The 22,701-nt window shown below is 54.5% G+C and overlaps 2 protein-coding genes across 3 annotated transcripts; both read right to left on the bottom strand.

Annotated features, from left to right (window-relative positions):
* Positions 1-1,523: 1,523 nt before the first annotated feature.
* SLC22A17 (solute carrier family 22 member 17) lies at positions 1,524-7,743 on the bottom strand. Of its 2 annotated transcripts, XM_055537036.1 has the most exons (10): positions 7,451-7,743; positions 6,747-7,256; positions 6,552-6,655; positions 4,324-4,478; positions 3,584-3,749; positions 3,240-3,385; positions 3,052-3,157; positions 2,665-2,882; positions 2,263-2,374; positions 1,524-2,129 (listed from the first exon to the last, which is right to left on the bottom strand). In XM_055537036.1, exons 2-10 carry the CDS (start codon positions 7,152-7,154, stop codon positions 1,841-1,843), a joined length of 1,704 nt encoding a protein of 567 aa, XP_055393011.1. In that variant the 5' UTR covers positions 7,155-7,256; positions 7,451-7,743; the 3' UTR covers positions 1,524-1,840. The 2 variants fall into 2 exon arrangements, with proteins under 2 accessions (XP_055393011.1, XP_055393010.1); XM_055537035.1 differs by having other exon boundaries at positions 1,524-2,374; positions 6,747-7,253.
* A 3,051-nt stretch (positions 7,744-10,794) lies between these two features.
* EFS (embryonal Fyn-associated substrate) lies at positions 10,795-21,365 on the bottom strand. Its single transcript, XM_055537051.1, has 6 exons — positions 20,283-21,365; positions 14,898-15,176; positions 14,499-14,639; positions 13,659-14,381; positions 13,206-13,295; positions 10,795-11,993 (listed from the first exon to the last, which is right to left on the bottom strand). Exons 1-6 carry the CDS (start codon positions 20,298-20,300, stop codon positions 11,559-11,561), a joined length of 1,686 nt encoding a protein of 561 aa, XP_055393026.1. The 5' UTR covers positions 20,301-21,365; the 3' UTR covers positions 10,795-11,558.
* Positions 21,366-22,701: the final 1,336 nt, after the last annotated feature.

Genomic DNA, 22,701 nt, shown 5'->3' with positions numbered 1-22,701 from the left:
AGTTGTGTCTGACTCTTTTGTGACCCCATAGACGTAGCCCACCAGGCTCCTCTGTTCATGGGATTTCCCAGGCAAAAATACTGGAATGGGTTGCCATTGCCTTCTCCGGGGGATCTTCCTGACCCTAGGAATGAACCCGCATCTCCTGCATTGGCAGGTGGGTTCTTTTCCACTGAGCCACCAGGGAAGCCCCCTGCTTTATGGCCTTTGAATTGAAAACAATGTACCTGTCTCCTGGGTCTTTGCCTGAGGTCTTCCTGCCTCTCTGAGTCCCACTTCCTTCAAGAGGCAGCCTTTCGATGCTCCAACCACTGCTGTCTTCTTCCTCATTAATATTCCCAGTGTTAGGTGGATTTCAAGCTCCTTGAAATCCTAATATCCAGGATAGTACTGGTCTGTAAATCTGGCACAGGAAAGATTTACCAAAAGAATGAACAAATACAACTTTTTGAACAGCTATCATGGGTCAGGCTCTGGTGTTTCAAAGTTGAGTAAGATAAAGTTCCTGTCCTCAAGGAACTTAACATCTAGTGGGATAATTTGAGGCACATACAATATATTATCTTGTTTAATCCTCATAGCAGCCCTTGAAGGAGGCTGGAGGTTGAGAGATTGGCCCAAAGCCAGGCCAGGGTTACTCAGAGGCAGGCCCTAGCACTGAGGTAGAAGACGCCTCCTACTGCCCCCTCCCTGGGCGGGGGCGGGGGCGGGGGCTAGAGACTCTGCTTGATTCCAAGGGTAGTGTACAGAGATTGGAAGGATGGGGAAGGTGGCCACAGGGTGCATCACTAGAGAGCACCAGCTCCAGGATCCAATTACACCCCAGCGATCACTCCTTAACTTTGCAATGTTGGGCAAGTTACTGAGTCTCTGAGTGTCAGTTTTGTCATCTGTAAAAGAAGAAGAGTACTGTGGTGGGCATCCACTGTTCTTACCTGGACAACATCCAGTCTTCTAGCAGCACTTAGGAACTGCTTCCCCCTCTGCAGTTGGCAGTAATGGGGATGGGGTGGGGTGGGGGTGGTTGTGATAGGCAAGCTAGCCAGTCACTGACTGTCTTGCCCTTTCTGGTTCTTGGCCTTTACTAGTTCTGCTTTTCCTTCTACTCCATGAGCTTCCCCATAGGGTAGAACCACAGCCTGCCCCACCAAATCCCTCTAATAAATTAGCTTTGTTGCTCTAAGTTTATTAGAGTCAGTTATTACTGCTTGCAAAACAATAACAAAAACTTTAATAGATCCAGACACCTACCTTGCAAGGTTGCGAGGATTAAATGATTAAATGAAGTTTGTGAAGTGCCTAGCCCAGTCCTAGCAGCAGAGCAAGCAATCAGTAAGGGGTGGTAATTGTAAGTTAACATGGAGGTGGGGGCAGGATGGGAAGAGGGGACAGGGCACAGGGAAGGAGAGGGGGATGGTTAACGGTTTGGATTTCACTGAGAGAAACCTTCCCCCGAGAGACAGGACAACAGAAGGGAGGGAAGTCCAGGCTATGGTATGCTCATTTATTCAAAATGTCTTTATTGAAACAGAATGATAGAGCAAGAAAGAATGAGGTCTGGGAGGATGTGGTTGGGCACAGGATGGAGTCCAGACCTGGTGGTACAGTGTGGAGCTCTCTCCCTGCCCCCTGACTCTAACAAGGGAGTGAACACCAAGCAGCAGCGGGGGGAGATGGGGTGAGGGCAGCCCCCTGAGCGCCCCTTCGTGTCTGGCCCGAGGTGCCTCTGAGCCTCGCGGGCAGCCCTGCCTCGCTCACTCAGTCCTCCCGCTCTCCTTGCCAGGGCCTTGTGCTACTTTTCGGTATGGGCCAGCCTCCTGCCAGGGTGCTCAGAGGTCGCTCAGAGGGCGGGGTTGGGGGTGGCAAGCAGCGGGACGTGGTCACAGCGGTTGGGTGGGGGCTGCCGCAGCAGGGAAGGCCGGCGGCACAGCTCCCCATCCCGGAGCACCTCCGGCAGGAGCTTGCGCTTGGTCTCCGGCAGAAGCATGATGCTGAGGATGCAGAGGAGCGCACAGGCCGCCAGGACCACGTGCTGCAGGAAGGCCCCATGGCCCATGTGGAGGCGCTGGGCTGGGCCACTCAGCCCGCCGAGCGCCCCCAGTGCCATGATGAGGCCCAGGCCTCGGCCCCTGGGAGAGACGACAAGGCCCTGAGCCTGCGGCTGTGGGCCTCATCCCCACCCTTCCCCAGCAGCCGCTCCTCTGGCATCCCTCAGGCCCTGTCCTCAGACAGAGGCTGCCCTGACAGCACGCCTGCTCTCACCGGACTGTGGTAGGGATGACTTCGGCAGCAAGGAGGGTACTAAGGATGCCGGCAGCTTGGGAGGAGAAGAGCCCAAGGACAGAGAAGGTGGTGATGGCAGCCTCATTCAGATCTGGAGGGCCAAGACGGGGCGTGAGTGGAGGCGGCAGATCATGCTTGGCCTCGTCTCTGCCGTCACCCCTTCTGATCCCTACCCGGGTGTGTCTGGGCATTCACTGATCAGTTGGGAGAACAGACTGGAGTGTGTGGCCAGGGGGAGGGTTGTGAAAGATCTGGGCAGGATCTGGTCTGGTCCTGGGAAGCCTGAGCCAGGGAAGGGAGGGAAGTGGCTGAGTCCATGTGGGGCACCTCTGCTGGGGTTCCTAGGCTGAGCCCACAATGCAGGGAAGGGAGGGTGCTTACAATCCCACAGGCCCAGCAGGGCCAGGGATGCAATGCCAGTGAGTGTCATCGAGAGAAGCAGGATGCCCCGGCGGCCAAATCGGTCCACGGTGACACCCAGGAAGACGCAGGCCAGGGCCGCTGTGCCGCTGGCCAGCAGGGAGCACAGGTAGAAGTCCGATGGGCTCCCTCCTCCTCCCACAGGCTGGTAGCAGTGGCGAATGGCGTGGGCAATAAAGCTGTGAGACAGGGCGGGGAGGCACAGGACAGCGTCTGTGGTGTCTGCATTGCCATCTGCAGCCTTTCACCACCCTGGTTGCCCTCTGCAGGGGTCCTCAGGCCTTCCCCACCCAGCCAGCCCCCATCCTAGCTACCGGCGTGGCCCTTGGCCCCGACACCCAGGCTCACTTGGTGAAGCCCAGGATAAGCAGATTTTTCCAGATGTTGCGGTAGTTGAGGAGGGAAGCGAAGGAAAAGGAGGATGTTGCAGGGAGAGGGCAGGTGTTCTCCAGGTCTTGGGAGAGAGAGAGGAGCTGTTAGAAGGAACAGCTGAGCACTCAGGGTCCTCCTACATGGGTGGGACCCCTGTCTCTTACCCTGCAGGGCCTCCTGGGCCTCCTCTCCCAGCATCTGCCCATGGGGCCGGTTCCGCTCAGCCAGGATCCTCAGCACAGACTGGGCCTCCTCAATCTGTCGCTTCACTATCAGCCACCGCGCGGACTCCAGAAACAGGCCAGGCCAGCTGAGGGAGGGGGAAGGGGGTGCACTGTGAGGCTTCCTGTCTCCTGACCCAGGATGGAAAACTCCCACCTCTGAGGGGCTGGGGCTGGAGCAGGCCTGGATGAGGGTCAGTGGAGAAGAGGAGGGGTCTGCAGGCTAGAGCTACAGGTAGGAGGTAGAGAAGGGAATGGCCAGACAACAGGTAGAGGGTGATACTGACCCATAAAACAGGAAGAGGATGCAGGGAGCGGTGATCATTCGCTGAAGAAATCGCCAGTCCTTAGAGACAAGGGCCAGGCCCAGGAACAGGAAGTGCCCCCCTACCCCCACCAACTCCCCCGCCAGGGCAACCCGAAGCCTCTGGGTTGGGTCGCACAGCTCCAGCCCTGGAGATACAGCAGGGACAGGGAGGAGAGGCAGGGAGGAACGAGGTGTGGAAGAGAGGAGGGGAGAGGGAGAGAGGAGGACAGAGAGCAAGGTCAGACCCTGCGTGGAGGCTGCAGCCACTGCCTCCCACAGACTAACCTCTAAGGCAGAGTGGAGAGGCTGTTCGGACCTCTCCTCTCTCCTGCTCAAACTTGGGAGGGCTTGAGGCTCAGAGTCCCTGTGGGGGCTCAGCACTCCCAGTTTTTGGGCCCTTTCACATCAGACCTCTTATTTGACTTTCACATTAACCCTTGTTCAAGCTCATACAGCTACTCAGGATTTCATTTTTAAAATAAGGCTCATTTCCTGACAGCAGTAAGTCCAGGGCAAGGAAAGCTTTAAAGATCAGGGAAGGAGAGGGGTGTGTGAGAAGCAAGACCCCTGGATCCTTTAAAGGCCTGGCCAGAAAGAGCTGAGATTCCAGACAGCTGAAGAAGGGACTGAGGGGGTCCTAAGGAGCGTGGCAATGACCTGGGGATACAGACAGGCAGGCATGAGCCCCTAGGGAAGGAGCTCTGGAAGGGTGCCACTCACGCATCAGGTAGACACCAAGGTCAACGCCAGCAAGCAGGAAGCCAAGGAGGAATCGGAGGGCCATGACACCCGTGGAGGAACCTGCAGCAGCACCTCCCACTCCACAGGGGCCCACCAGTCCCAGAGTCAGCAGCACAATCCCACGTCGGCCAAACCTGGAAAGCAGGGAGAGCCTCTGGTCACCCAGGCTCCCTGTGAGAGGAGTGGCTGTGTGGGGTCCAGCTGCCCACTTTAGAGATGGAGATACAAGTATGAGGCCCAGGGGACAAGGGTTGGACTAAGGCTACAGGAGATGGGGAAGGATGGGGACCCTGGCTACTGGGCACTGGGGTGTGGCTATTGTTCTGTGGGGGATGGGACTACAGACTCTCAGGGCTATTGGTCAGAGATGAAGGCATTTCTTCATGGAAGTGAGACCAGCTATCAGTGGGGATGGGATATTAGGGGAATTGGATCCAAGAGATCTTGGGAATACAGATATTGGTCAGTGGGGATGGAGCTTGTCTTGCTCAGACTGATCAGAGGAGATGGGCTCATTGACATACAGGGTTGGAACTACTGATCTAAGGAGGTAGGCCATTGGCCACTTGTCCATGGGGATAGTATTGGTCAGTGAAAATGGAGCTCTTGATCTTTGGGAACTGAGTAATTGATTTTGGGGGGTGAAGCCGTTTTTCCATGGGATTGGGACATGGGTCTACTAATCCATAGGAGTGGTCAGTGGGATGGGGTCACTGACCAGAAGATGGAGCCATTGATCCATGAGAGTGGAGCTCTTCATCCATGAGATAGGACTATTAATCAGTGGGGCTGATCACTAACCTCTGAAGATTGGACAGTTGATCTTTGGGGATGTAGCTATTAATTCCTGGAGTAGATATTTCAGTCAAGATGGATGGGACTATTGGCCAGTAGGGATGAATCTATTAATCCATATGCATAATCAGTAAGCATGGGGTCACAGAGCAGAGGAAATGAGAGACTATTGGTCAGTGGTGATGGTCACAGACTGTGAGTCAGTGGGGACAGGGTTCCTGATCCTTGGAGGCTAGGCTACTGGTTTTTAGGGGTAAGAGCACTGGTGTAATGTGGATGTAGACTGGGGTCACTGGTCATTGGGAAGGGGACACTGATGCCTGAGAGTGAAACTACTGACCCAATAGGGTGAGACCATTTCCATGGGGCTGAGCTTATTGGCTAAGGCTACAGAATTTAGGAGACTGAATTTAGGTCTTTGGGTATGAGGCTATTACTTCAGAGGAATGATGCTACTGGTCTGTGGGTATGAGGCCACTGATGGCTATTGATCTATGGGTTTAGGATCATTTGCCCACAGGGGTGTATAACTATTGGACAGTGAGGATCGGTATTGTTTTTAGGGAACTGGATTATTGAATGGTGGGTTGCCTTTGAGCCATGAGAGTTGAACTATAAAGCCATTTGGATGCGACTGTAGACCAGTGGAAATGTCTAATAATCCCCAGGGATGGGGCACCTGGTCAGTGGTGATGGTGTCAAGGATCAGAGATGGTGTTTTGACCCCTGGGAAGAGCTGCTGGTTGGTGGGGATGGGTTTGTAGATCTTTGAGATGAAACCACTGATTCCTGGAAATGAGGCTTTTGATCTGAGAGGAGCTGAGAGCACTAATGATCCGTGAGGATGGGACTGTTAGTCTGGGGTGAGGGGTGCTATTGTGGTCATTGATCCATGGGGCTTAAACTATGGACCCTCCCCAAGAGGGTGGTCATTTGTTTGAAGAGTTGAGCTACTGGTCAGTGTGAATGGGGCTGTTGATATTTAGAAATTAACATAATGATCTTTAAGAATGAGGCCACTGAGACAGAGCTAACAGTCCAGGTAGACAGTACTGTTAACAGGGATTAATCTATGAAGATGGCAAGGGAGGAGCTTGGTGGTAATAGGACAATAGAGGAGGAATTAGGACTTCTGCAGACCTAGGGGTTTTGGTCAGGAGGGATGGGGCCACTGATTCATGGATGTGGGACTGGCAGTGGGGGGAGAGTTATTCTCTGTGTGGAAGAGGTATGGTAAGAGTATTTCTTGGTGGGGAGTGAAGTTGAGACAGTGCTGGGGCCACCTGTCAATGAACAGGAGAAATCCAGAGGACACTGCAGAGTTGAACAAAGCCTCTTCAGCCTCTTGCAAAGGCTAGCTGCCTGGGCCAGCCTCCCTAGCAAGCCCTCCTCTCTACTTGCTGAGCCCTCACCTGTCTGCTGGGTAGCCCAGGAACAGGTAGCCGGAGGCGAAGCCCAAGATGAAGAGGATCTGCTCCAGGATCACCTGCCAGCCCAGGTCACACACCAGATCCCACTGGGGACGTGAGAGGGAGGAGCGGGTGTGAGACCCCTCGCTGGTGGCGCGCAGCCCGCCCCAAGACCCGCGGCCCAGCGGGCCGCCTCACCTGGCCGATGGCGTTGGTGGTGAGCACCGGGAGGCCGTTATAGTCCCAGTCCTTGAGACAGTGGTTGAAGTCCGGCGGAGCGAAGCCGCTGCACGAGGGGTCCGTACTGGTGGCGAGGCGGCTGGCGGCGCTGGCGGCTAGGGCCGCGCTGGCGACGCTGACGCCGCTGGCGTTGGGGGGCTGCTCCCAGCCGGAGGCGTTGGGGGGGAAGGCCCCGTAGTGGCAATGCAGCGGGGGTGCCAGCGTGAAGATGGGGTCGGAGGCCAGGCCCAGCGCCACGAAGAGCACGGGCAGGCAGCAGAGGCCGAGCTGCAGCTGCTGGCCGCCGCCCAGCGCCCCCACCTGGGCGAGCAGCGCCTCGAAGCTGAGGGGGCCGGGGGGCACGGCCAGCGACAGGCTGCTGCCCATCCCGTCGCCGCCCGCGTGGCCCTCCCCCTCCCGCTCGCGTTCGCGCTCCCGCTCACCCTGCAGCTGCTCCGTGGGCACCGCATCTCCAAGGGTCCCGACCTGCTGGGGGTGGGAGTGGGGGTTGGATGGGTGGCAGAAGAAGGGTGAAGCGGAAAAAACCGCAGGGTAAGGGAAGAGGGCGGGCGCGAGCGGGAGGAAGGCGGTCTGCCGCTGGGGATGCACGGGAGGAAAATGCCAGACGCTTGTCCGGGGGTGCGGGGAGACGATGGCGTAGCCCCCAGGGCGCGGGCACTTACTCCGTTGGGGCTGGGGGTGATCTCTACAGTGCTGTCGATCTTGCTGCCGCCCCCGCCATTGGGCTCGGGGGTCCCGGTGGCCACCCGGGGAGCCAGTTTGCCGACCGCAGGGGCCCAGGCGGCCCGCACGGAAAGGATGCGCTGTCTTCTGGCCCAATGGCGCGCCCGTTGCCCGGACAGAGAAGCCGAGAGACCCCGCTCTGCAGCTCTGCAGCCGCGGGCGCCTCCTCCGTCTCTGCGATCTCGGCGCCGCTTTCCCCTCCCCTTCCTCCAGACTCTCCTCCCCTTCCAACGTCAGCAGAACCTTCAGTCCAGACTCTTCGTCAGAGAGAGGAAGGGGGGCCAGGACCCAGGGGAAGGAGAAGATGGGGCTCTGTCTCTGTTTCTTGGGTCTGCGGGCCATTGCGGTATAAAGGGAATAACTAGAGGATAGTACATCCCAGGCAGGTGCCAGCGATTCCTCTTTTGCTTCCAGTTCCTCCTCATCCATCTATCCATCCATCCATCCACTCACTCATCAGTACAATTTATTAAGTGTCTGCTATATTCTGGCCTTGTGCTGGGCTTTGGGGATAACAGGATGGACAAGACCGATATCAGAGTGGCTTACTGAGGAGAGAGACAGGTAGGTATACTGGAAAGGATGCATGCATATGGTGGACTGCACTAGGCACTATACTCAGCCTTGGCTTTAATCCTCTACAAGACCACTTCTCTGGTTTCACTACCCCCACCCTGGCTGAGTCTCCATCATTTCTCAACAGCATTTGATTTCGTTGGCTACCCCTTCCTCTAAACTCTTTCTTCCCTGGCTGCCAGGTCCCATACTCTCCAGATTTTCTTTCTCATGCTACTCTTTTCTCTACCACAGACTCATTCTCCTCACCATCAGTCAGTGCCTGTGACTTTGGAGGCTTGATTCTAGGTCCTCCTCTCATCTCATACTGTTCTCTCCGCCTCAGAATCTCACTTCTGCCCACAGCTTCCATCACCCTCAGTATAAATAATATGAGCCAATATAAACCTGATTCCTACATTTACATCTCCAGTTCCCACCTCTCTTCTGAGCCCCAGATCCTTGAAGCCACCTCTTATTTGCTTTCTTACCCTGGATGACTCACAAGGATCTCAAAGTCAATATGTCCAAGACCAAACTCATGGTCATGTCTCCCCTATCCCCCCAACTAGCTTGTCTTCTAGCTCTTCTTTCCTCACCGAATGGCACTTTCACCATCCAATTGTGGCCAGATGCTCGGGTGACAGCCCTTAGAGTGCCCTCTTCCTTAGCCCCGCTCTCCACCCCATGTCAAATCCTCTACAAAATCCTATCCATTTTATTTCCTGTGTAGTTCTCAGATATTCTGCTTCTTTCCATCTATCTCTGGCACCACTAGTCAAGCTACCTGTTGTGCAGACTGCTTTAGCCTCCCAGTTCTTAACCAGTGCTCTGGATCTGCTTTGTTTCCAATCCTTTCCCCCTATCTGTTCATAATGCAGATGGACTGATCTCTTCAAAATGCAGATGTTTGTGCTCCTTTCCTATTTAACAACCATCAGCGTCTTCTACCGTCAAGGTAAATGCAAGACCTCATAGTGATCCCATACTCTCTGCAGCTCTCTCTCTTTTTCTCCAAATTCTGCACACCAGTCACACTGACATTCTTTCAGTTTTTCCAGTGCTACAGGGCCCTTGCATAAGCTGGTCCTTATGCCTAGAAGTCTCCTCTACTGTAGTCAAGTTCTCCTTCAGCTGTTAGTTCAAGCATATTTGCCTCAGAGAAGTCTCTCCTAACTCCTTGAATTGCTACTCAAAGTATAATTTACAGACCAGGAACATCCACATCACCTGGGAACTTGCTGGAAATGTAGAATCAAAGGCTGTTTTCAGATACTTTGCATTTTTAACCAGATCCCCAGGTATATGTACATTAAAGTTAGAAATGCACTTCTCAAGATTTGATTTGCCTTTTTTTTTTTATTGAGATTTGATTTCTAATAGGTTCTTTATTCTCTAATCCCAGCTAAGTGTTGAAAAGGATGTCCCATCAATCTCAAGATGGAAATCCATTCTATCTTGTCTCCACTGAACCACACTTCTAATTTGTCCCCTCTGTTCAGAAATTTTCCAGATATGGGAAAGTCTTCTAACGCAATAAGCAACCTCCCCCCCTCGCCCAACCCATTTCAGCATCTCTTCAGTCTTTACTTTGGTGCTGTCACAGGCAACATTCCTTGGGGATTTACTTGCTAGTCTCCTCATGTCTGTCCTGGAATTGTAATCCACGTAACTTTCTGCATTGCTGGGCTGTTCACACGCATTATCTTGTTAGGGCCTCACAATAGCCCTGGGAGATCACTACGTTCCTTTTCATATTAGAGAGGAAACTAGGACTCTGAGGATCTGACAGGACTTACCTGCAGACACAGGTACACGGAAGCTTGCATTGAGACCTCTGACTCTAATTCCAGGCTGATCTCTTGAAATTCTTTCTGGAAGGTGGTGGAGGATGGCCTCTGTTACGTCTTTAATGCCAACACCTACGGGTGAATTTTGGTGGCCCCAGCCTTTGGAAATGAGTTTCTTTTGAGAGTGAAATGAGAACAAAGAACCTCAAATGGAGGAGGCAAATGCATGGGGAGAAGGGCCAAGGTACTGACTGTGATTGAATTTTGGGGTACCTCCAGTCCAGTCACTGTGCCAGGGTAGAATCTTGGGAAAGCAGAGCTTAAGCAATGGATCTGTGGCTTGAACTTCTTCCCTTGTGGTGAACGGCTGAAGTGATCCCCTGTCTAGGCCATGGCCCATCAATTTCACCAAGGCCCTGTGGACTATGCACTTCTAACACATTGAATTCATTGGCCCCTCAGCTCCTCTAAAAGGTGGTGTGTCCAGAAGGACAGTCAGCAGGAAGTTGGGAAGGGGAGTTTAAGGGACTTAAACTCTTGGGTTAACCTAAGGGAGAGGGCACCCAGCAGTCCTCTCCAGTGGGTCAGAGCTGTCCTGTGGCACAAAGCTGAGCACAGCTGGGATGACCTCTTCAGCAGGGCACCATCAAGGCTCCCTCCCCTGTGTGCACCTCTCTGATGACATCATCTGACATCGGTCTTGGAGGAGAGGCCTTGGTCAGGAATCAGGGCCTGCCTTCCCAGAATGCTACATTGCAGACTATTCTTGGTTCTCTCATCCTCGGGGTCTCAGCACAGATACCACCTCCCCAGCAAGCCTGTCTAAAGTCTCCAATGGCCTCTCCCCATCTACTCAGTCACATATCACCCTGTTCATTTCCATTACCAGCAACTATCAACTCGGTGGCAGGTTCCTTTTTTTTTTATTTACTTGTTTCAGCTGACTTGTTTCTATCCAGCCCACCCCCACAATGGACCGTCAGAACTGTGCCTGGCACATCATGGGAGCTGAGAACCTGCTAGATGAACAGTTGGAGAAACAGCAGAACTTCCCCACAAACCCTAAGGGCAGACTGCCCACAGTATGTGTCCCAACAGTTTGGCTGAGGGTGCCGGGTCTGCCCCCCAGGCTCCCAGGAAGCAGAGTCGGGGAACCAGAAAGCCCGGTTTATTGAGGTGCACCATGTCAGAGGCCCAGCTCTCCTGCTTCTGCGTGGAGGAGTCCTCTGGCCTCTCCCAGACCTTCCCACTCTGGGCTGCCAACATTCTGCCCTTGCTCTTGGCTAACAGGGAGGCGCCGATGTTCCAAAGCCAAGACACAGGACAAAAAAGGGGCTCCTGGTGGCTCTAGGTTTCAGCTACTTGGCTCTCTGTGGGGTTAAGATTCCGGAGGGGTTGGCCTTGCAGTGCCCAAGAGCCTCCACCCCAGGCTGAGGAAGGAGGAAGGTCCCTGGAGGGCCTGGTGCCTGCCCCTGACAAAGCAGGGAATAATATTAAATATAAATAATTTATACAAAATGGCTCGTACAAAAGCTGTGGGGTAGGGGAGGAGGGGCTTCAGTGAGAGGCTGAGATGCCTGAAAAGGGCAGTAGGGGGAAAGATGCCTCAGTGTCTCCTAGTCCTGAAAACAGAGCCCTCCAGCCACCTGAGGACTGGAGGCGGCTCTGGGAGGCAGGTGAGGGCAGAGCAGAGACAAGGGGCTCAGGGGGCCAGGCTGGTGAGCAGAGTGGTGAATTGCAGGGCCCGCCCTGCCAGGTCCGCCACGCACTGCGCCATCTCTTCGGCTGCAGGGCTGGATGGGTAGCCCAGGGCAGCCCCCTTGATGGCCAGCACAGTGGCCCGCAATGCCTGGCCCAGTGCTGTGCCCGCGGCCCCGACCTGTGCTCGCAGAGGGGCAGAGGCTGCCAGGCGGCCCAGGGTATCCCCAACGAACACCAGGCGGTGAGCAGCCACCAGCACCCGCTTGCCATGGGGCACAAAGAGGCGCGGGGGCTGCTTTGCCTGGGTGCTGGACATCAGGGCCGCCACAGCCGCCTGCAGTGTTGAGTAGTGGCCCTGGCACTGCCCGGCGTAGAAGTGCAGGAGCTGTAGATCTCCAGTGGGCAGAACCAGTGGCTCCCCGGGGGACAGGGCCTCCTAAGGGCGAGAAGAGTGTTCAGCGGGACTGCTTGGCCAGTGCCACTTCCGTTCTTATTTCCTTTCTCCTTCCTTCCCTTTGTTCCTCATGCCTTCCTTTCTCCCTGAGCTCAACCCCTTTAAATTGTACCTTCGCCTATCAGACAATTTAGATTCTCTTAGTGAGTGACAGGAAGATGCCCAGAATTGACATCTGATAAATCTGGATTCAAACAACCTCAAAAACAAGTCTCTGAATGTCATCATTCCTTTATCTCCTTTATCTTCTTTATCTATGGGGAGCCTAGTACTACACTGTCCAGTGTAAACATAATGCCAACCACACATGCTATTTCATATTTCCAAGTAGCCACATTAGAAAAGTTACAAAGAAATTGGTACATATTTTGTAATTCCATATATTAAAAATGGTGCAGTTTCAACACTGTAATCAATATAAAAATTATTGAAATTGTTTTTCATACTAGGTCTGCAAAATCTGGCGTGCCTTTTATCTTTACAGTGCACTCCAGTTCGGACTGGTCACACTTGGGGATCAGTAGCTGCATGTGGCTTGTGGCTACCACACTGGATAGTGCAGTTCTTGTTTCTGCCTCCTAAGGCTGCAGTGAAGATGAGTTGATCTTCACAGAAAGAGCTGAGAACACAGCATTGCAAACTGTAAGCACCGTATGCATGCTAACTATGGCTATGATCAGTGCTGACAGGTGCAATGTACGGAGCACAGGGTCTGGCGCTTGGTACAAACGTGACAGATGGTAGCTATGGTGATTAGGACCATTCTAGACCATGAGTCGAGGAGACAGTCTCATTTCTCTGAGACCCAGAGAGATTAACTGGCGGCTTCAGAGGCCCTGGCTTCTTAGTGGTGGAGCTGGAATTAAGAGCTAGGTCTCTTAGGAACCCAGGAATTCACAGTTGGAAGGAGCCTCAGAAGTCACCCAGCCCAGCAACTCTGTTCCCCTGAGTGCTCGGTTTTCTGACTCCTCTCCAACACATTCTTTCCTCTCTTTCTGAATTCCTGGTATCCTTTTCTAAGTTCCAGCTCCTTTCTGGATTCTAACTCCTCTCCACCCCAACTGTCCTGTTTCGCTGAACTCTTACCCACCTCCTAAATAGATTTCCCTTGATGCTTCAGTTAAGAACACCCCTTCTTCCAAGTTCCTGCTCCTCCTCCCTTGCCCGCTGCTCTAGCACCAACCGCACGGTTACCTGCTGCTCTGGTGGCTCCCTCTCCAGCTGCTCAGGATCCCCTGGGGAGGCCTTATCTGGAGGCCTGGTTTCCTGAACTTTATCCACGCCCTGCAGTAGGGGATAAGGGCCTCAATGCAGGGGTAGGGGAGCAGGGCAAGGCAGCCCCCGGGGTCTTCCTGCTCCTCCCCACTCCCACTTCCTCCTGAAGGTCCCTCCTCCCATCGGATCCGCAGCCTCCTGACTCTGGGTCTGGGAGAGCCCTAGTGGCAGGTCAGAGAGCTTGGGGACCCCAGGTTGGTTTGCGGCACTGACACAAATGATGTGGTCCAGTACAGGGGTCCCAGGCCACAGGGTACAGGCTCAGCAGAGGGAAAAAAGGGAATGGAGGAAGCCAGGGTCTGCCTCTGGGACCTCAGGTCTTGACCCCTGTTCTCCTGGAGGCATTCTGGGGGCTGACTGAGGCAAGCTCACCTTCAGGTGGACGTAGTCATACTCCTCGGCCACAGGGATGCCCTCGTACTCGTTGTGGTGTCCTGCTGGGTGGTCCTCCACCTCCCTGCCCTCCGGATCCCCCTCCACCTTGGGACCCCCGTAGCCAGGCAGGCGCGGTGGGGGTGGGGGCAGGGGCCTGTCCTGGATGCTGCCCTTCCGGCCTGGAGCAGGAGAAGGAGCCGGGGAAGGGCTGGGGGCCTCCGGCACAGGCAAGGCAGGCAGGGGGCGACGGGACAGACTCTCGGCTGAGGGCAGCCGGGGCCTGTGTGGGGGTAGGGGGCTTCTGGCCAGAACGAGGGCCAGGGTGTCCAGGTCACTGGAGGCCGAAGCTCCCAGGGGCTCTGGAGAAGGGGGTGTCTCCGGCCCCAGCAGGGGGACGTCGTAGATGCCCTCGTCAGCGCCCCCGCCTTCCCCGTCTGCCAGCAGTTCCTCTGGTGCTTCGTACAGATTGAGCAGGGCTGATGCTCGTTTCAGGTTGGAGGGGGCAGCATAGAGGGGGGGCCCTGGCTCCCGGCCCCCCTCCCACTCCAGATCTAACTCCAGGTCTGATGGTGACTTTGGGGCCAGAGGCACGTCATAGGGAGCTTCATCCTCTCCAAGGGACTGGGGGGCAACCTGAGCCAGAGGGCGGGCAAAGGAGGCCGGGGAGTCATAGGGGCCATTGGAGGGAACTCGGAGGGCAGTGGGGGGTACGTCATAGACCTGCAGAGGAAGAAGTTAGTTACTCTCAGGCTCGGCAGTGGGCCCCCCACTCCCCTAACCCATCTTCGAGAGCCATCTGTCCCCTGTCCAACAGACACATGAACCCCTAGCCCTCACCTCCAAGGCAGCTCCAGAGGCAGCCAGTTGGGTCCCACCACCTCTGGGGACCTTGTAGATGGGGTCAGGGGAGGGTGGGCAGGGTCCAGTTGGAGGTCTTGAGGTAGGACAGAGTCGAGCTGGGGGTGGCACCACGTACAACTGGGGGGGATCGACAGGCAGGTGGGTCAGGTGGAGTGGGGAGCAGGGAATCATAGTGTGCGCCTGGGAGGAGCTTAGACACCTTCCATCCCCCTCCCTGTGCCAGTGGAGAAAGAGCCCAGAAAAGACTTGGCAGACAGGATTTGAACAGCAGAGTCAGTGCAGAGCTGGGGGGTCTCAGGGCTCTTCCTGTCCCCACTGCACTAGCAGAGAGGAATGGGTTGTCCAGGATCAGGGCTGGGGGACTCCTGTGCTCACCTCCTGGTCCTCACTGCCGTGCTCTGGGGCTGGATGTGGTGAGCCTGGCTGGGTTGGGGGTACCTGGGAGAGGCCAGGCTTGGGTGCTGGGCCAGCGGGAAGGAGCTTCACTCTGTTGGCAGGCACGATGCCCTGCTGGCCGTGCAAGGAGCAGAGGCACCAGCCATCCAGCCCACCAGCGCCTTCCCTCTGCAGCACCCGTAGAACGTCCCCTCGGCGGAAGGACAGCTCCTGCGGGGACTCAGCTGTGTTGTCGTACAGTGCCCGGGCCAGCTGGGCCTGGTGGGTGAGGTGGGAGCAGGGAGAGGGGTCTTCACACACATCATCAGGTCACATTACCCCTGCTCAAAATACAGAGCTCCCTGGTTTCCTCAAACTAAACATCTGACCTCCCGACTCAGCTCTTCCTGATGGGCCCGGCCTGGCTTCAGTGCCATTCCCTGCATTCTCTCTCTCTATTCTTTGATCTAGACAAGCTCTTTCCCACCTCAGGGCCTTTGCTCTTCCTTTACCCTTCCCTGACTCTTCAGTTGATTAGACCTTTTCATCCTTCAGTTCTTCAATTTCTTTATTTTTTACTGTGCTGGGTCGTCATTGCTGCACAGGTTTTTTCTCTGTTGCGGAGAGCGGGGGCTACTCTCTAGGGGTGGTGCATGGGACTCTCACTGCAGTGGCTCCTCTCACTGCAGAGCACAGGCTCTATGTGAATGAGCTTCCGCAGTTGCAGCACATGGTCTCAGTAGTTGAGGTTCCCAGGCTCCAGTGCACAGGCTCAATAGTTGCTCTGAGGTGTTGGGATCTTCCCAGACCAGGGATTGAGCTTAAGTCTCCTGCATTGGCAGGCAGATTCTTTACCACTGAGCTACCAGAGAAGCCCCTTCAGTTCTTCTTCAATGTCTCCTTCTCCTGGGACTTCCCTGGTGGTTTGGTGGTTAAGATTCTATGCTCCCAATACAGATAATGCAGCTTCAATCCCTGGTCAGGGAACTAAGATTCTGCAGGGCATGGCCAAAAAATAAATAATGTCTCCTTCTCACTCTTCTCCCCACCTCCTTCTGTGTCTGTCTCCACCTATTACTTCCTTCACCTTAGTTTATACTGTTTGTCTGAAGTGAAGTGAAGTGAAAGTCGCTCAGTTGTGTCCAACTCTTTGCGACCCCATGGACAATACAGTCCATGGAATTCTCCAGGCCAGAATACTGGAGAGGGTAGCCTTTCCCTTCTCCAGGGGATCTTCCCAATCCAGGGATCGAACCCAGGTCTCCTGCATTGCAGGTGGATTCTTTACCAGCTAGACCACAAGGGAAGCCCATACTACTTGTCTACTTACTTTTAAAAATAGATTTCTTCCCTTGTACTGTTAGCCCTGTGAGAAAAGGGACTATTATATTCCTAGCCCCTGCAATCGGCTTGACCTGGAATCAGTCTTCCATGAATGTATGCTGAATGAATTACACAGGGAAATCTTGCAAAGGTCTCCCATAGAATCTCCATCACCTTCCCTGTTGCCCAGTCAGTATCCCCTACAAGCAGGTTAGATTAAGCAGCTGCAGAGATACCTCATTCTGAGAGAGACTGGGAGAAGTCCAGCGCATACAGAGCCTCGGCATAATAGGGAAGAAAACAGAAACCAAAGCAATTGTTTTGTTCTCAGTCTTAGCAAGTAAGGTTCTACCAGCAGAGGCTGAAGTTACCATGAAGAGAAAAGTATATACACTCGTGTGTGTGTGTGTGTTTGTGTAGGGGGGGCTGGTGGACCAACCAAGAGCAAAGATTTATCAGACTGTTTCCAGTTCTCCTGGTGGGGATATCTAAGCTTTTTCCTTTGAGAGCTATGTGCGTGTGTGCGAAGTCACTTGAGTCGTGTCCAACTCTTTGCGACCCTATGGACCATAGCCTGCCAGGCTCCTCTGTCTGTGGGATTCTCCAGGCAAGAATACTGGAGTGGGTTGCCATTTCCTCCTCCAGGGGATCTTCCCAACCCAGGGATCAAACCGCGTCTCTTGTGTCCCCTGCATCAGCAGGTAGGTTCTTTACCACTAGCGCCACCTGGACACTATGGGCTCAGGTAAATCACAGACACCAAGTGCAAATTATATATCCAGACACTGAACAAGTGTTTGCACTAATCATCTCATCTCATTTAATCCTCAACCTGATAAGGGAGGTGTCATCATTATCCCTGTTTGGAAAGGAAATTGGAATAGAGAGCTTGGTATGTTGATATGTTGCCCAATGACATATAGCTGGTGCAACGTGATTTGAACTCCAGGCTGTGTGATTCCAGAGGCTGCATTCACACTCTTTTTCACAACCACAAGCATAAAGACCTACTTTTGGGGAGTTCCCTGGTAGCCTAGTGGTTAGGATGCCGGACTTTCACTGCCGAGCCCCACGTTCAATTCCTGGTTAGGGAACCCAAGATCCTGTGAGCTGTGTGGCATGGCCAAAAAGAAAGGATCTACTTTTTTCTTCTTGTATAGTAACAGTAGTAAAGTCAAGAGGGCCTGTGACATCTATCTGGACAAAATTATAATTCAAAAAGATACATGCACCCCTAATTTCATAGCAGCACTATTTACAATAGTCAAGACATGGAAACACCCTAAATGTCCATTAACAAATGAATGGATAAAGATGTGGTGTATATATCCACATGGAATACTACTCAGTATTGGAATGGAATGGAATACTATGGAATTCTACTATAATGGAATACTACTCAGCCATGAAACGGAATACTACTTAGCCATAAACTACACACACACACACACACACACACACACACACACACACACAGTGGAATATTACTCAGCCATAAAAAGAACGAATAAATGCCATTTGTAGCAACGTGGATGCAACTAGAGATTATCATACTAAGTGAAGTCAGAAAGAGAAAGACAAATGTCATACGACATCACTTATACACGGAATCTAACATATGACACAAGTGAACCTATCTGTGCAGCAGAAATGGAATCACAGATGTAAAGAATATATTGTTGGTGCCAAGGGGGAGGCGTTGGGAGAGGGACGGAATAGGAGGTTGGGGTCAGCAGATGTAAGTTTTTACATATAGAATGGATAAGCAACAAGGTCCTAGGGTAGAGCACAGAGAACTATGTTGAATATTGTATGATAAACCATAGTGGAAAAGAATACTAAAAAGGAATGTGTGTATATGTATAACTGAATCACTTTGCTGTAGAGCAGTAACTAACACATAATTGTAAATCAACTATACTTCAAAAAAAAAAAAAAGACGATCCATAGCTCAAACATGATTTAAGTTCATAGGAAGTTTTCACAATGTTCAAGTTCCCTTTACTAGTCACTCATCACTGGACTCCGGTTCCACCAAGTCGTTTGGTAGAATCAGGCTTAAGCCACTCACAGTATCAAAATATATTTCACTTCTGATATGTTTGCTAGTGGCTTACACAGAGATGGTAGAAAACAGGTAGTTAGGCACTGAGTAGTTAGTACTGAGTAGGTAATCCATGTGGATTGACTAATATGGTGAAACTTCTCCATCGGGTAGGCTGCATTTGGTCAACAGACATTGGGGGAAGGATGGCCTGCTCAGCCAGGGAGAGTGCATGCTCCTCTTGACTGATATTTCCCTCAGGTAGAGAGGTTGTCCAGCCCTTTATGGCTGGATGAGATTAACAACAAACTGATTCCTTGCCTGATTCCAAATTCATCAAACTCTTTTCTGATTACATTTTGGCTTCTAAAGGCAATTGTGCCACAGAAAGCAAACATGCTAGCCAGATGACACAAATTCCTGGTTAGCTTGGCACTTTTCTTTCTAACTATAAATTAGAAATTGGTGTTTTGGATCTAGGCAGGCAGTTAAGAGCACTGTTTTTAAGGCAGACAGACCTGAGTTTTGAGTCCTGGCTCTGCTGCTTTCGAGCTGGGTGACTTTGGGCAGTCTGTTTAACCTCGCCAAGACTCAGGTTCCTCCTTTGTAGAATTCCATACCCATAGCTGAATATCCACTTTCAGATAATAACAGTACTAGCTTCAGAGTTGTTGTGAATACTGGATGAGACAATGCATCATGAACCAGGACATACCAAGACAAAGTTTAGGGCCAGTAAATACTCGAAGAAGATTAGCTGTTTTCAGGGTCCTGTGTGTTTCACGAGTATAAACACCAACACTTTCCCCTTTCAAGCAAAAAGAAAGATCTACCTCCTGGGACTATAAAGATGATTAGCTGGCTCCTGAGGCAGCATCTTTATGTCGGAGTATCCCCCTCCCCCTTTCTGGCTCTGAACTAGAGTCTTCTCCCCATCATATAGATTGAGAAGCTGAGGAGTTTGGTCTGAGAAGGAGTGAAAATCTAACTCATCCTTGAGAGGTGTGGGAGGAGGTGAGCAGCCATGCTTCTCTTCCCAGCGTCACAATCCTCCTTCCTAGAATGCCCATTCAGAGGAGTCCAGAAAACAGGTGGCAGCCCCGATTTCCCTGGGCATCCTAGGGCCTAGCGAAGGGTAGAAACGGGATACAGTTGCTGGGATTCAGGCTACAGGAATACAAGACAGAAAGCAGGGGCGGGGCTGTGAAGAGCTCCTCCTTGTGTTCAATTTCAATTCTGTCCAATGGGATCAAACCTCCCTTGCAATTGCGGGAATCCTGCTGGAGTCGCTGATAGACTGATTGATGATGGGTGTGGCCACCCCAACTCTACTCCCTCCTCAGGGGCCCAGCTGACTTGTGAGGGAGTGGCTGCCCTATAGAGGGGTGGCAGTGAGCCACACGTTCCCTGGGAGGCCGCCTCCCACCGTCCCATCATGCCAGCTGTCTCCTCCCTTTGTCCCTAGTCCCAGGAAAGTGGCCAGAGGCTGGCTGACATCAACCTCCCCTCCTCTCTCTATTTTCCCTTGCTCCCTGCCTGATCTCCATCTTTTACTCTATTTCCCCTCCTTTCCTCCATCCCTCCTCTAGAGCAGGGCTTCCTTGGGCCTTTTGCCCTCCGGTTTTCCTGGAGTCACCTCCATTCTTTCAGCTCCCTTTCAACCTTTTACAGCCCTCCCAATCACAAACCCCTGCCAACCTCCAGTGGCCATCGGTTCCCGCCCATAGAAGAGGAGACTCAAGCTTGCCCCCTCCCCTCCTTCCAGGGGCAGCCTCCAGAAAGAAAGAGAGGAGAATGGGAAGGGGAGGAGAGAAGGGGAGGCCAGACCCAGTAGGCGTTAGGGATGAGAGGCGAGAGGAGGTAAGGGAAACCAACGTGCCAGAAGGGGGACACAGTCTCCTGAAGAAGCAAGGGACGAAGGAGCGAGACAAAGAGAAGGCAGAAATAAAAGTGACAGGAGTGCAGGACAGACCGTGGCGGTCTCTGCCCGTCAGCCTCCTCTCTCTGGTTGGACTCACCGACGTGGCTATGGCCATGGCCTTGGCCTTCCTCGCGGCCAGCTCCAGGCCAGGCTCGGTTTCGCTGACTTCAGCAGCGGCTGACCCGCACCATGGAGGCGGCCCCCGGCTGCGGCGCCTGAATCGTGGCCTCCCCAGAGGTTGGAGGAGGAGAAAGAAAACCCACAAAACTCCCCAAATGGGAGGCAGCTTGGCCGGGCAGGAGGAGGAGCAGGGCGGGCCGGGGCGTCGCTGCGGGACCTCATCCAAGGGCGCGCGCTCTGCCCCGTCCCCGCGGCCTCCCGGCGGCTGCAGGGTGGGCCAGGCCCCGGAGCTGCCTGTCCTAGGCCTCGGGGGCACCCTGGGTCCGCATGGGCCCAAAGCTTCCTTCCAGTGCCAGGAAGGGCGAGGAGGTGGGAGCTGGGGCTGCGCTCGACGCCTCTTCGGGCCACTCAGGACGGCCTCGAGGGCAGGGAGAAGCCGCCGGGGCGGTCGGGCTGGACGAACGAGTTTAGGGGCCAACCTTCCCCACCCGGAGCCGCGCCGGAGAGCGGTGCTCCCGGGGCTGAGATCCGGGCGTCGGGGGCTCTGCAGCAGCCCCGCTGCGAGGGAGGGGGCGGGGGTAGTGAAAATCGAGAAGTTTGTCTCTCTTCAAAGTCGCCCGACTTGGCAGCGGAGGCCAGGCTGGAGCCAAAGGCCTTGGAGAGCAGGGAGGCTGGGCTGGACGACCCCAGTGGCGGCTTTCTGCCCCAACGCTCGAAGCCCCCAAGGCGAGCTCCCGAGCACGCACACTTGCTCGCAGCGCGCCTGGGGGTCTGGGGGCGCCGGGACCGTGCCTCGCTACGTGCACGCGGGCCGGGCTCGAGGGGGCGGGACGGCCTTCCCCACGCGGCCCCCTCCAACCCTCGGCTTCAGCACTCCCGCTCCCACCTTCGGCCCCCTGGCCCAGGATGCTGGCCCCCGCCGCCCCGCTTACACGCACCCTTGGCGGGGCCCCTCTGAGCACCCCAGGGCTCGTGGCAGCCCAGGTGTCTCTGGGAACCGAGAGAAAGGCCACAAAGCAAAAGAAGGAGCAAACAGAAGACTAAGGAGGCGCAGCGGCTAGGGTCCTGCGGACTCGCCTGGAAGTGGGGGGGGGGGGGCACTGAGAGGGCTGGAAAGGGTCCGGGGGTCGCGCGCTGCTTTCAGGCTCACCCCCCGCTCGCGGCTCCCCTTCCCTCCCCTTCCCAGGCTCCCGGCGCCCTCTGGGTGCAGCTCCTTTCTCCTCCCCTCGGGCCCTCTCGGCTCCGGCGCGGGGCTCAGTCCCGGGGATTAAGAGAAAGGAGGGAGGGGAAAAGGGAGGGGAAGGGAAGGGGCGGAGGAGAAAGGGGGACGAGCCCTCCAAAGGCGGGTGTTGAGTTTCAGCTCAGGACCCTCGGGCTAAATTGCGCGCCCCCTCCCGGCTCCTCACCCCCTCCAGCTCCAGCCCGACGTCGCGGCGGACCTCCAGGTGGTCCGGTTCTCTCCCTCCCCGGAGCTTTCGTCTCCCCGTCACGCCCCCGCTCTCGCCCGCCAGCCCCGCGCCTCTCTGCTTCCCTTTCATCAGCCCCACAACTGTCTTTCCTTCGGGAGGGAGCGCGCTCCCTCCGCCCTTCTGGGGTCCTCAACGGAGCCTCTCTGCTCCCTCGGCGTGGCCTCCGCAGGGGTGGCCGGCCGGGGATCCGGAGCTGACACAGATTCTAGCCCGGGCGAAGGAACGTGAGGCCTGAGCTGCTGGTTCCGGAGCTGGGGGCGGGCGAGCTGGCGGGTTGTGACGCCTCTGCCAGTCTAGGCCTGTCCCCTGCCTTCACTCTCGCTCACTCCTGCTGCCAAGTGGAGTAGAAGTGGGCACTGCGGACACAAAAGGGCAGGACTCGTTCAGAGAAGCTGGGATTTGGACCCCCAGGAGCTGAAAGGATGAGGCCCTGGTCCTCACACCTGTCGGCCCTATTATTGCTCCTTCGCGTGCCTGCATCCCTTCAGCTCCCCATTCCCTCCCCGCGTTCTTTCTCTTGGAAAGAAGACTTCAAAGCCCCCTCAGGGGCGCTGGAGAAGCCGCCTTCTGTTTTTGAGGTTCCTAGAATTAAAAAAAAAATGAGATGCCAATCTGGATTGAAAAGCTGTAGCATATTTTCAATATTTACGTTTAACGCATTAACACTTCAAACACAGTCGACAGGGGCTCTATGCGTAGCCTCATTTGGAGATAACATCTGAAGTCTAATTTAAGGCCCTTTGTGAATGGGAGGCCTTGGATAGAGCTCCCTACCTCCCCTCCCATCCACCCCATCTCCACATTCCACAGAGCCACAAGCCCAGGCATTTGCCAGGAGGGGAGGGAGAGACACCTGCCCCAGCGCCTTCCTCTCCCTATTGCTTGGGCACCTATGAACAAACTCAGACTCCTTTGGGATGGGAGAGG

This window comes from Bubalus kerabau, chromosome 10 (genome assembly GCF_029407905.1).
Source record: "Bubalus kerabau isolate K-KA32 ecotype Philippines breed swamp buffalo chromosome 10, PCC_UOA_SB_1v2, whole genome shotgun sequence".
Lineage (NCBI taxonomy): Eukaryota > Metazoa > Chordata > Mammalia > Artiodactyla > Bovidae > Bubalus > Bubalus kerabau.
Note: the sequence above shows the minus strand (reverse complement) of the source record. Positions and strands in the feature narration are given on the sequence as shown.

Bases quoted from the DNA above. Each gene is read 5' to 3' on its own strand.
- SLC22A17 (XM_055537036.1), bottom strand. From the start codon at position 7,154: ATGGGCAGCAGCCTGTCGCTGGCCGTGCCCCCCGGCCCCCTCAGCTTC. The intron at 3,386-3,583 runs GTCAGTATCACC...CCCCTCCCTCAG, and splicing joins ATCCTCTTCCTGTTTTATGG to CTGGCCTGGCCTGTTTCTGG. The intron at 2,883-3,051 runs GTGAGCCTGGGT...CCTGTCTCACAG, and splicing joins CTTATCCTGGGCTTCACCAA to CTTTATTGCCCACGCCATTC.
- EFS (XM_055537051.1), bottom strand. The intron at 14,382-14,498 runs GTGAGGGCTAGG...CTTCCTCTGCAG, and splicing joins CCTCTGGAGCTGCCTTGGAG to GTCTATGACGTACCCCCCAC. The intron at 11,994-13,205 runs GTAACCGTGCGG...TCTCGCCCTTAG, and splicing joins GGGAGCCACCAGAGCAGCAG to GAGGCCCTGTCCCCCGGGGA.